General features: G+C 33.1%; 1 protein-coding gene across 2 annotated transcripts in view; it reads right to left on the reverse strand.

Annotated features, from left to right (window-relative positions):
* The window catches only part of LOC118200824 (thimet oligopeptidase-like), a 107,967-nt gene that overhangs the window by 35,542 nt on the left and 57,877 nt on the right, over positions 1–14,548 (reverse strand). For both annotated transcript variants that reach the window (XM_035372797.2, XM_035372798.2), the window contains exons 8-10: positions 7,352–7,513; positions 7,115–7,180; positions 4,313–4,417 (exon numbers count right to left, since the gene is read on the reverse strand). In XM_035372797.2, the coding sequence (XP_035228688.1) occupies positions 4,313–4,417; positions 7,115–7,180; positions 7,352–7,513 (333 nt within the window). The remainder of the gene's footprint in view (positions 1–4,312; positions 4,418–7,114; positions 7,181–7,351; positions 7,514–14,548) is intronic.

Genomic DNA, 14,548 nt, shown 5'->3' on the forward strand with positions numbered 1-14,548 from the left:
TCACTGAGGGAGCAAATAGCGTCGCTTTTTATGATAGTTAAATAGCCGATATTCATCCCTTTCGGTATCAGTTGGGTTCGTCGAGACCAATTAGTTACCCATAATTTACCACAACCATCCTCTATAGTGACAATTGAGGCAGGTATCGATAGTTCTTTTTCGCACATAAGAACTCTATTTCCAAGAATCATAGCTTCATCTGCTTCCCGTAGCTCTGAGTTCAAGGCACATATTTGCTTTGCGGTGCTTGCTTCAATTACATAATCAGTTGCGGCAAACAAGGAGAGCTGCGACTTATTTAAATATTCAATGTTTGGGAGGATATCCTGCAAGTGTAAGTTCTTGATTTCCACAATCGATAACGGCATCGGTGGCACGGGAAAAATTCCATCCAAGTATCATTTGATGACTACATTCAGGAAACACAAGGAATTCAAACGGCTTTTTAGTCCCATTCAAATCAACTTTCAATACACAGCGTCCCGAGGCAGCCACAGTTTTACCACAGGCAGTTTTCAATACAGGTTCATTCTCAGCAAACATAGGAGCATTTAGCTGTCGATGTAACTGTTCAGATATGACAGAATAATCGGCACCCGAGTCAACAAGGGTTTTCACACACTGTCCGTTCACGGTGATAAAAGTGTTATTCTTTTCCAACTTGGCTGTGGTGTACGTCGGAGGATTTTCTTCAACTGCGGCCTCACCTCCTGTACAGGTCGCTTGAGCTAGTTTTCCTCATTGTTTCGGCGTGGGGAACGGCTGGACCGGCATACTGGTGACTGCGATTGTCGGCGGTTGAGAGAGCGTCGCGGATAAGGTGAACTGCTCCTTACTCGGGAAGAACTAGGTTGTGCATATTCGTCGTTGAAGCTGTATGTAGATTCAGTGTCCCTGTCCCGTCGAGGGTTGGACGTCTTTGAGGCTCTTGCATTTTCAAATATCTGGCGTCTTTCCCTACAGTACCTCAGAACATGTCCTGGGCGTCCGCAATGAAAACAGAGAGGTACATTATCGTCAGTCCTCCACAGATCTGTCCTACGTTGTGGAGCAGTTCTCTGGCTGGCTTCACGTCTTGGTTGCGACCTAACTGGAAGTGAACATTGGGTAGTGTTTTTGCTTCTCCCTACTCCTGTGAGTGGTGCCAGCGCCTCTATAACCTCTTCCCGGACCACAGATGCTATGTCATTCGGTGCTACGGGTTCTATTTCCATGTAGCCCTGAACTTGCGTAAGGACCTTCTGAAGCTCTTCTCTGACGATGGTGCGCACTATAGACTTTAGTTCACTGGCATCCACATCGGCCGAGACCGCGGAGACATTAGGCAGCCTCTGGAATCGTGATCGGGTGATACGTCTTCGTCGATGGCTTTCTATGTGATGGCAGCGTTTCACGAAGGCATCGACGCCGTCATAGTCCTGGGACGACAGGACCTGGTACAAATCTTCAGCAATGCCTTTCATGAGGTGGGCCACTTTTTCGTCGTCAGACATAGATGGGTTTACTTTCCGGCAGGGAGCAAGAACATCTTGAATGTATGCTTCAGACGTCTCATCGATTTGCTGAGCACGTGTCAGTAGTACTTGTTCAGCTTGGTGCTTTACATCAGCTGCTCGGAAAAAGGTGTTCTTAAGAGCAGTCTTGAAAACAGTCCAGCTGGTAAACATATCTTCATTATTATCGAACCACTGTTGAGCGGTTCCGCCAAGGTAAAAAATGAGGTTCGCCAGACACATTTGATCATCCCAGTGGTTATAGTTGGCGATTCGATCAAAGTCCTTGAGCCATCTATTAGTGTCTTCTTGGCTATCCCCGCTGAATATACACGGGCTTCTGGGTAGTTGGTACGTCAGGATCGGTATTGGTGCGATATTACTTGAAGCGGAACTGGCTGGTGGAGAATTCTGCTCGGATTCCTTCTCATCCACCATCTTTGTCGATCTTTTACGCGAATCCTGTAAGAGCCCAAACTCAGGAGGAAGTCCTCGAATCCGCAGGCTTCGGCTTAACACTGCCGTAGTAACTGAGAAATACCCGGCGCCTTCACCAAACTGTCGCGTAAATGAGGGGATCCTACTAATGAACAGGCAAGTACAAGTCTAAACTCAAGACTTTTTATTAACTAGAACTGAATGAAGAGCTACTTATATACAGCTGGTGAACATGCTGAAACATTCCAGACTTGGAATGTTCTGGAAGAATAAGAAGGAAATTTACATAAATAAGATAACATTAACAACAAGGATATTTACTTAAAAACCAATTATCGGGCATCTTGCCGTTGATGGGTTTCGAACCTGGTACTTTCAGGTTATGAGTCCTGCGTCTTCTCCGCTAAGCTATGAGGAGCTCGGTCGAAAAGAGCGATTTTCGCTACAATATTACAAACCTTTCTATAGATTGAAACAACCAATTAGATTTTGTTTCCAAATAATCAACAGGAAGTGACATTTTACTTAAAGCTTGCTGTTATTTAAAACATGAAATCGGTAATGGGTCATATGCTGGCCATAACAGAATTTTTTAAAACTGATTATGCAACTTTTGCCCCCCGCCAAGCGAAAACGTGCACTTCTCAGAGATAATGCCATAAGATCTCAGTGATAATGACATAGTCATGTGTAAAGGTAATCTCAACTCTTCTTCACAGAATTCCATTGACTTATATTCCTTTGTACAACAATAAATAAAACGAACTGCTGTGGTAAATGAGATTTGGCTATCTTCGAACAGATTCCTGATCTATTTTCTAACAGCTTACTTGAAATTTTTTCCCACTGCATTTCCATAAAATTTCCTCATTAATGAAGTACAACTCCACTGAATACAAATTTTTGCATTTCCATTGTTGGAAATTATCTATTTCAATAGAACTTTCACATTTTCTGTTGTTCTACCATAGTTCCAAAGAAATGCAAAATTTTCTTCACCATCAGCTGGCAAACTCCAGAAATCCATTTTAAATGGTTACAATAAAAAAAAAGTGTACTGAGTGCAAAAAGAAATGCCAATTGGAAAAATGACCACCAAATTCGAAAAGTGCAGATCCATGTGTACTCAAATACACCTGTGTAACACACATACCTGGGTTGACACATAAATACTTTTTGATGACTTGGTGATTTACCTTTTCACTACTACTTTGGATTTCCATATTTGCAAAGCTGAAGCAATTTTGACATTTCGGTAATTTTGGTTTTCCTGACTAACTTATTACTTACTACCTTATGTCCATTTCTCCATTTTTGCATTCTAACTGCTTTAAAATTAATTAAATTTTCTTTCCCTTGTTTCAAAACTTATTGTCTTTCTCCAACTGTTTAATTTATTTAATTATTTTTTGTACATTATGTGCATTTCCTCCAGATAATGCCAACACAGATTATATCTCGATGGTTATTTTTTAAAAATTTCTTTAAATTTATTTTTCATCTTCTTTAAAAATCTTCTCTAAAAATTTTGATGAATTTTATATAAACATATTCTCGTTTAATTACTTTTGCTTCAAACTTAAAACAGAACTTCTTTGAATATTTTCTTTTGCCATTTATCCAGACAGAATTCAGAAATGTGGTTCTACTGATAATTCTTTCATCTGTTCCTTGACAAAGATCAAAGAATTATCAACTATTATTTATTATTTAATGTTTGATGTTTATTACTTTATTAACTTTGCCCAGATGTAGAGGAGAGGCAGGAGAGTTGCCCAAATGGGAAAATGTGACTTTCAGTTTAGATACAAAATGAACTCCATTGTGAAAATAACCGAATAAAGCGATCTGTACCTATTAGGCAGTAGAGTCTTATGTTAATCTTAGACTTACCTTACGAATCTTAGGTAGTTTTAATAAGGATGAGAAAATGCCATCAGAATTTGATTGAGTATATTTTTTATGAAATATATTAATTTAGTTATTTATTTACTGTTTAATTAGTTATTTATTTAAATGATATCATTAAAACACAATTTTTTAATTTGAATGTGTGATAAAATGATGGGAAAAAGAAATGATTAAAACAACTACCAATTTCAATCTTGCCACCTAAAAAACAAATAATTAACTAAAAGTGGTATATTGCATTAGACACAGCTCTTGCTGTAATAGTCACCATTATTTATTGAAAAAAAAAAAATATTTATCAGAAAAAATTTATGCCAATTTTCATAATTTACCAGCTTAATTGTATTAGAATCCCTAGGTCTGGCATAAAGTAACACAACAAAATGCAAGAAATGCAGAGGTTAAGGTACAGATTCAGCTGACATAAAAAGTATGAAATTTTAACAAAGATGAGCATTCTGGATACATACCTGCAACTCAAATATAGCAGCATGGCCATATTTTCCCATTCGTGGAAACAGATCTAAAAAGAAATAGCCCAGAAGCTTCTCATCACTGGAATCTTCAACACTAAACTAAAATGTTATATTTTTTTAGAATGAAATATTAAAATGTACACTAATATAAACTGCTATTTAGTTTCATTTTAAAAAAACTACAGTATTTTCATCAATTCCTTTTAAATGAACATTAAGTTTTAAATTTGAGAAGTAAAAATAAATCTTACTGTGCCAAAATCTTAACCAAATTGTTGATCACACTACGTGATGTTTTCCCCACGTTTTCATATTAAAACGAACCAGACCTTTGTGAATTTGATAACAATATCTAAATGATAGCATTTATCACAATGGCATTAAGTGGGATTTGCATTATATATTTGATTTTCTTTTCATTTTTGTAATAAGCACATATATCTGTAATCAGTACATAAGAAATAACTTAAAATCACTAGTGACCAGGATAATTTATGGTGATTTCGCATAAAAATAAACCAGATTTTGTGAATTCGATAACAGTATCTAAATGATAACATGTATTACAATGGCATTAACTGGTATTTGCTTTATATATTTGGTTTTCGTTTCATTTTTATAATAAGCACACATATTTGTAATCAGTACATAAGAGATAGTTAACTTAAAATCACTAGTGACCAGGTTAATTTATGCTGATTCTTATTTACTTTTTATACCAGTTAACATCAAACAATAAAGATGTACACTGCGGGGGAAAAAAAGTGGACAGTTCTATATCTCCCGTTCTACTGGGCTAACTGACAAAATTCAAATTGAGTTTTCCATGTCTCGAAAGCGCAACTTAGGATATATATTAGATTTATATATAGCATTGTTCTAATATAGGCATTTTGACACACAAATCAGACTTTTTCTGAAATAACATACCAATTTTTTTACATATTTTCATTCTACAACTCAAATTATGCCTAGATATTAAATTTTGTAAAATTTGGCGCAAAATTTGCAGAGAAATTCAAGAATTTATCTTGGTGCAATTTTTTCAGTTTGCCTTAATATATGGCAATTTATTTTCCTTTCCCTTCCACTATGCCGAAGAAAAAAAAAAAAAAAAAAAAAGGGCACCTCATTTCTGCCTTTTTACATTGTGCATGAGCGGAAAAAAGTCACATCATTCCTACTTTCAAATAATTTTAAAAAAGTGCCTAAACCATTTGATGTTTTATTGCTTTCAACAAATATGCCAAATTTCAAAATATGCCAATATATAAATTCATGCATATCTTCGGATTTTTGTATGTAAGCTTAGAAATACGTCTACTTTAAGATGATGGTGAAAATTTTATAGATTATAATTAATTTTTTTTTTGAAAAATTTGTAAAAATTATTTTAAAATACAAATTTTAAAAATAAATAAAAAAAGGGGTGAATTTTATTTGGAATGAACTTGAATTTCGAAATGTGACAGGAAGAATCAAATAAGTATAATAAAAAAAGAGAGATTAATAAATATATACCAAACTCAATTAACATCGAGGAACTAAAATTTTGAGATCTAATTTTTTTAAAAACTACTGCGATTTGGTAGTTCGGCAAAATTTGAGCTGTAGAAGTTAAATATGGAAAAAACCTGGCATGCCATTTGAGAAGTCCGATTTTGTGTCAATATAAATCCAATACATATCCTATATCGTGCTTTTGAGACATGTAAAATGCAAGTTGAATTTCATCAATCAGCCCAGTAGAATGGGAGATATAGAACTGTCTTCCCTTTTTTTTTTTTTTTGCGCAGTGTATAAACAAACAAAATCAATGTAAGTTACACTGTTAACCTAAGTTCTAGTATAACATGAATAAGGATATGAAATATGCATGAATCAGCACTGTACACTGACTGCAAAGAGATTAAATCAAATTAAATTGCATTTTCTTTTCTTTAACATCCACAGTTTTTTTCTTTTTCTTTTGATGCCCAAAAGAATTATATATTGAAATACAATTTTGCATTGACTCACTTCATGTCATCCATTGTCAATGCATAGTTTCAATTTTCATTTGAGTTTGTTGCCATTTGACAAAATGTAAGATCCTTATCTTTCCAACGGTATCTGTCTGTTATGGATTAACTAACTATTTACAAAATATTAATACTTTATATTTTAATTGGAATGGTTTTAAATAAAAATGCATTTAATTCATGATGTATCTATTTAAAACGGTATATATTTTTACAGAATTATGTTGCATATTTTTTCACATTTTAAATGTACAGAACTTATAGAACATTCTCATGTTAATCTAAATGTCTATTCATCTAGTATCCTCTAAAATGTTTCTGTATTCCTCCTGAGAAATCTCTATGGATAATACCTACTGATAAATCACATTAAACTTTAACAGCTCCTTTATGCAACTGATAAAATTTTAGACCTTCCCCCCTCCTTTCACTTTTTAAGAAATTATCTCATATTTACAGTAACTGTTTTCTTTCCTCATGATATTACCTAAAAGCCCTCAGTACAGAAAAGTTTTATTAACTCATTTGAAATCACCAAAAAAAAAAGCTTATATGGATTGTCTTTTTCACTTTAATTTAAGAAGCAAAAACGAATTATTTTGGCCAGTGATGTTAATGAAATCAATACATGTTAACCTCATATAATTTACATTAATGCATACAACTTTATATTTCACCTCATTGACCTCCAAAAAAAAAAAAGGAGATTATGAAATCATTAAAAAGTAACAAACTAGAACAGATGAACAACAAGAGTAATTGTTTTATATGTTACCAGCTGCACATCCTCATTCCATGCTTCAGCATCCTCTATTTTTCTGAATTTTAGTCCAAGTAATTCCTGTTTAAAATATAATCAAAATTCTTTTATATAAAACAAATACAAAAAGACTAAAATTTTTAAATAAAGTCTTATTTTTAAAATGATGCATTTGCACAAAACTTCACTGTAATGGCTTTTATTTAACCATGAGATTTTCTTTCACTTACTATATATTAACTATATATTAACCTGATAAATATCCAATAATCCTTGTGTTACAACCGATAAGGGAAAATATTCCCTGAGTTTGCTTTGATTCACAACATATTTCTTTTCCTCGACTTTTGTTATGTAGTACCTCAGATCCCAAACATTCAGTTTACCATCAAATGGAATTCCGATTTCCTTACACTGAAATAAAAACAAAGACGGATTTAAAAAATATATCCATTTTTATTTAAAATGCAAAAATAAGCTAAAACTCTGGATTTAATTACAATAAGACCCAGATAAGAAGCTGCTGCATAACAAGTTCAAAAAGCTCGATTTTTAAAATTTTGAAATACAATCGAATCCCACTATAACAAACTTCAAGGAACTGAAAATTTGGTTCATTATATTTTATTCGATAAGAAAACTAGATTTATCAAAAAATAGTGTAGAAATTAAATGAGCAATTGAAACAAAAAAAAAAAAAAAAAAAAAAAAGCATTTGCACGTCTACCGAAAAAAGAAAAAATATAATAATAAATCAAAGTTTAAAAAATTCATATTAAATTTTCATTATTATTATATTAATAGTATATTATATTTCAGGTTAAATAAGATGCAGAGTAATGATTATTGAAGAAGTCAAACAACAAAATCAGTGTAATACTTGTAATTTTGCAGGACTAGTTTTGATGGTTTAACTACAGAACCATCTTTTCGGGTGCCTAAGTGCAAATGAAGGAGATAAGATATGGTGATAAGAAGATAAGATAAGAATGGCTGAAAAGAAGTTAAGCTACTGGCGTCATCTATTGATGAAACAAGAAAACTATGATGAAAAGATGGATTGGAATTAAGGTTATTAACTCGAACACAAAGATTTTTGAATATGAAACATCTCTAGAAATTCTAATTCACCAACGGAAGATATTTTTTGAATACCTTTGGCTGCAGAAAAACGGAAAATGTGATTTTCTGATCAAACAGTTCTGGGCAACAGAAAATTGTGGCGTTTTCGTTTTCCAAACATATGCCTCATGTTCTTTAACATGAAATTTTGAGGCTCTCTTAGTTTGACTAATGTAAATTAAACCACACTGGCAAGGAATCCTGTAAATACTCCAGGAATTCATATCCGGACTGGGGTCCTCAACTAGTCCTGGAACTGAGAATTTTATTGATAGGAGAAAAACGACATAAAAGTTAAATTTCTGTAAAATATGTTCAATTTTATAGTTAATCAATGAAAAGAAAGGAAAGACAAGATAATTCTTATAATCTCCTAAAACAAGAGTGTGCCTTTTGATGTGTTGAGATGAGAATTTTCTAAATTATTGGTTAATAATGTTGGGTGAAAAACCCCTGTCAATAGCAACTGCTTTTAAATAGTTTAGTTCTTGATTAAGAGCTAGTTTGGAGAAGCAAACTTGAAATGCATGAAAAACGGAGGAATAAAATGAAGCTAACTTCTGTTTAATCAGATGACATGATTTGAAGTGTGATGAAAGCAGGGGTGTTTGTGGGACCCCAAAAAATACACTGAAACTTTTACGGACTTGCTACCGATATTTTGGAGTTTCGAGAAGGGGGGAGAGAAATGAAAAATTACAATTATGAAGTATTGAATGACTTAATTGTAAAAGTTCAATGAATTACTTTTTTTGCAAAATTAATAACCATAAATTTTCAAACATATAAACTACTACATATAATGTAAATATTTTAAATTACCTGAATTAATTCTTTAAAAAAAATTATCTAATTTCTGCTGCTTTTTTTTTATTTTCTGATGTTTGTGGGCTTGTCTTTCTTTTGTGGTGAACTTCATAATTGCAGTAAGGTTGACTTGTTTTAGTATTTTCCTCATTTACAGTTGAAGAAATTTCCTCAAGAACTGCACATGCAGAGGTAGAAGCAGTTTGCTTTTCTGCTAATGTAGAAGGTTTTTCAGAGACTTTTATAGGTGACTCATCTGAAATACATGTTTTTAAGTCCTCTTGATATGTTTTCCAACTTCTGTTCATATTCAGTAAGAGAGCTTTGTGAATTGGATCAGTCATTGGATTTTTTTAGCCATATTTTTCACATGAGGTTTCTTTAGAAGCCATTAAATCATATTTAATAGTCTGCATTGCATCTAGGGAATCAATCTTAAGAGAGGTTCGCCTAGAGATAGTTAGTGACGAGTGTATCCATTAAGTTGAATGCACTTTCCACTAATGGGCCATGGAAGCAGCTAAGACAGGCTTTGACCAATTTAGCCAATGTAGGATACTTATAATCATTTGTGAAATCATCTTTTAAATTAAAGACTTTAGACCAATATTTATCAATTGTACACTTGACTTGATTTCCACTTTCATCAGATGTGTAAAGCATTTCTTTGGTGATATCAATATCACTCTGGTATAACCTTATTTCAGCTTCTACTTTTGACTTTTCATTATCACTAAAAATATGGGACATAAAAGATGATAATTTTTCAAAAGCTAATATTGTACTGGTTTTACCTCTTAGCTCTGGATCTAATGCTGTAAAACTAATTAGATATGAATTTTTAAGGGGTAATTTCTGTTTCATATGCTGTGCTGTATTAGTATAAGCTTTCATCAGAGAAATTTGGAATTCTTTTGCTATTGGATGATTTTTTGATAATTTCTTCAGGAGAGTGGAAGCTTCTGCACCAGTAAATATTACTTAGCTAGGTAGATGGAATTCTGGATTTGTGACATCAACCTTTAATAAATCATTATAAGATGTGCACTCTATATTTTCTGGCTTCATAAAAAAAGATAAAAATTTTGCCATCAATTTATAAATACTGGAATGTATTAAATGAAGCACTGGTTTTTTTTGTTTCAAATAATTTAATATATGTGTTGAACTCTGGTAATACTGCTGAATATAATGCCATATGCAATAAAGTTTTGTTTTGCATAATAAATAACCCAATTAGTATTCTTTTTTTCCGAGCTAAAGCATCCTTTGTGAGTTGTTGGGAATGCAAGCAAGAATACACCCCTTCAACAATTTTTTTCTGAGCTGCAGAAATATTTCTTTTATTGTATACAGTTTCAACATAAGAAAAATAATCCCCTTTATCAGTTTTATCCAAGTAGTGAAAATAAAATGCAATACGAGCATCCCACAGATCTTTGATTCTTTCTAAAACACATAAAATGTACACCCACCTATGGTCTGGTCTCTTCAAAGGCTTAAGTTTTTTAATGGCAAGGGATTCACAGATTTTGAAAAAATTTTCTCTTTTTACTGCAGCTTTTCATATCAAAATATATGTCATCAAACAAATCTTCTAAGCATCTAGCAAAACATGAAGCAAATTTTTTTGCACAGTTATTAGCTGTGTGACATGTGTCACCATCAATATCTAATAAGTGGGGTGCTTTGTTTGATCGTAGTCTGGTTTCAACACCCTTTTTTTTTCCACGCATGGTGTTACATGAGTCCATTAATACACTAATTAAGTTTGCCCATGGAATATTATTATCTTCAATAGTATTAACAACTGCTTTAAAAACAGCTTCTGAATTGCAAGATTCCATCTTTAGAGATGCAAAATGATGAACTACAACTTCATTTCAATTGTTGTCATAAAACTGCACCAATATTGCCAGTATACTTTCTTGAGCATTGCTAGTACTTTCATCCAAATTTAGAGAAAATGGAGTCTCCTTTAAAGTTTTAATGATATTTTCCTTAATAGTTTTTGCGAGCCCATATTTCATCTTATAACATGCAGTAGTCCTGGACATTTCCGAGTTTAGTGCCGTCTGATCGTGGCTCAACTGTTTGCAGAGTTCAATTAAATTGGGAGATAAATTGAAAGAAAGAGAATTCTCGGCGATAAACGAAGTTATTAATACCTCTTGCCGTGCTTTTCTTGTCACTATATCCAATGGCCGAGCATCAGTCTCCAGTAAGTCGTCAGTATTTTTTGAATTAGCATAATTACTTAAAGTCATTGAATGTCTAATGCACTTTGAATATTTCATGTGCGTCACAGTTTTAGAATGATTTGTGAAAGCCTTGAATCCTTCCCCACCATACTTCAGCAGTGAGTTACAAAAAACACAATATGCTTGTCCAGCAACATTTATTTTCTTGCACCATGTGGCGATGGTATCCCCATTACCATCTCTCCATTCAATCCAATATTCCACCTAAATGCATTCCGGACACCTTCTTCTAATTGTATAATATCACTATTTATATTGAGAAATTTCATAGTGAAATTCTCTTGCGTACATAAATAAAAAAATATTTCAATAAACGAAACGAAAAATTTACACATGCATCAATAAATGAAACGAAAATTTTACACAGCGGAGGAAAAAAAGTTGAGAAGCGATCAATGAAAAATAGCTAATACGGCGAAAAATCCCCCTTCTCTATTTATTGGCGCCACGCCAGGAGAGATAAGACCTTTGAATCCAGAGTCACGTGATCGCACATCCGGTCGAACGAAGTCTCTCCCTTTTTTTTCTGCCGCGCCTACTTGCCGAAAAGAATCCAGAAGAGAATGTCCGAGAACCGGGGGAATGAGTCATAACTCGCAATAAGGAAAGAACAAAAAAGAAGTTTTTTTCCCCCTTTTCACACATTATCACTGCTTTTGGAGAAAGAAAGGAAAAGTTTTCACCACACCCCCATTCAAAGAATAGAACTTGGATAGCATTTATTCTCAAACAAAACAAACTGATACGGATAAAAAATCTTCATTCCATAGAACTTGGATAGTATTTATTCTCAAACAAAACAAATTGATACGGATAAAAAATCTTCATTCCATAAAAATCTAATCAACTGCATAGCCAAAACTTATAAGACTGACTACTTCCCCTTTCTTGGAACAGCGAAATTTTCAAAATTTCCATCATAGCATCGACCTTACACAGAGTTCTGTCTGACAAATCATTCAAAGAATTTAAATGAAACCAGAAAACCTACCATATATTTCCATGTATAAGCCAAGAATTTTTGGAACATTTTCTAAAGCTAAAATACAGGGTTCAGATTATATATGGATCTGCTAATCTTGCAAAAATGGATGTACTTTCCTGGCAGCCAAGAGCAAGAAATCATTCTCAAATATCGCACTTTTTTATTTCTTTAATTTGTATTTCTTAGGTTTATAAAACATTAGGATTCAGACAAACAACTTTAAAAGGAGATAAAAGTACTGTTAAATAAATTTAATTATTAATATGCTGTTCACCATTCATATGACTTCTGCCCATCTGTCATGCTGTAAGTCTCAGTATTTTATTATCAAAGTATTATATTCTCATAATAAATAACAGTTATTATAATTATTATATTTCCAAATTAATTCTTTCCTGTAACATCTATTCCATTAGTCTTGCCAAAATGAAAATTGGCAGAGTTTATATAAAGAGTTTAATTCACCAAGGTCTCCATCTGTATGCAGATTCATGTTTCGGTCAGTTTTTTCTTTTATTTGTTCAAGCTTAGAAGTAATGAATATATGCAGCTGGTTTGTTAAAAAATAATTTTCTTTGTTGTATTTCACATAGTTACACATTTCCCAACAGCAGTAAATAAGTTATGTTAAATTTGAATTATATCTATAAGAGATGCTATAATAAATGTAAGGTTTTGCCTCATTTACTAAAATTTCTAGATACTGCACAGTCAATGAGATGTCTCACACACAAGAAGTTTATAAAAGGTGTAGTTAGAATAGTTAATTAGGTTTCACCTTATAAGGCAAGTTTTCAATCTCCTTCTTGAAGAATTAATTCTTTAGCCTTTGTCACAAAAAATTCATTTATTTTATTTTTGACCACTCATTTACCACAGAAGCTTTTGCCAATAAGAAAATGCTACAGTGGGTTAACAGGTTCAAAATCAGGACTCTCAAGCAGATGAGTAAGAATTTCCTACTATTTAAGTTTTTCAAATCATTCCTTTAATCTATGATTCCACCAAAGAATTACATCAGGTTTTTTTTTAATCAAAGCAGGTTCTTTGGGTTTGAAATTACCTAACTGATGACACTAAATATCAATGACTGAATATTTATTAACAGTTCAAAACAAACCCCATCTTTCACATCCTATGCAAAACAGTGCATAATATACACTTTTGAAATGATGAAATCCTGGCTTGTCTAAGATCTATCTTCTCTTAGTAATATAAGAATAAAAAGTACTTTTATGTAATCGGAACCAGGTTCAGAAATGTATATATGTATGCATGCATGTGTGTATGTACATACGTATCTATGAATATGTATGTATGTATGTGTGTAAGTATGCATGTATGTGTAGACACATACATATGTAGTGCATGTTTGTGAACATACATATGTACGCATATGTACATACATGCGCACATTTTTTAATCCAGCTCCGACAACAGGAAAGTATCCAATAAATTTTTCCTCCATCTCTAGTTACAGCCTGTCTTATGTCAATGGTCTCAAACTCAGACTGCATGTAAGCCACATGCTTTATCTGAAAGGAACTGATGATCTGAATTACTGTATTTGACGGCATATAAGACACACGTTTTTTCCTAAATTTGGTCTCAAAAAAGTTACCTGTGTCTTATACATGAAGGCCACAGGTTAACTTTCAATACTGAATGCTATTTTTAGCCCGGATAAAGGTCTAGACACGCATAACTTTTTCTACATCTGCCATAATTATTTTGTGCATGCATGAAATATCTGTCACCAAAAAGCGCCAAAGCTCAAAGCTGATGTCAAAGTTCGAACAGGTTCGACGGTCACATTACGTCTATGGAGCCTTTCCTTCTTTACATAGACTTTCTTTGACTCAGCCGACACACGTGTCGGTATCGGTGCTACTCTGCATAAATGTGTCGGTATCGGTGCTTAAAACTGTTTGTTTTAAAAAAAAATACCCTGGAAAATATGACTACAAAAAACAAAAGATTAATCTATACAATTCAGTATAAACTAGGAGTGTTAAACTATGCCAAAGTGCATGGAAACAGAGCAGCAGCAAGGGATTTCAGTCCACCACCTACCGATAAAAAAAATAGCTTGCCGTTTGTTAATTTTCCTTAATAAAAATATGTTTAGTAATTGCATTCAATGGTTGTTCATTTGGCTTTTATGAAACGTAAGAAACCACACTTTAAGTTATTGTGGTACCACGCTATCACGCGGACTATTGAAACTTTTTTTCCTTGTGTGTGGCCTTCTAAACAAGGGTGCGTCTTATATGC

This window comes from Stegodyphus dumicola, chromosome 9 (assembly GCF_044657685.1).
Source record: "Stegodyphus dumicola isolate Sdum_Otavi_A_Nest chromosome 9, ASM4465768v1".
Taxonomy (NCBI): Eukaryota; Metazoa; Arthropoda; class Arachnida; order Araneae; family Eresidae; genus Stegodyphus; species Stegodyphus dumicola.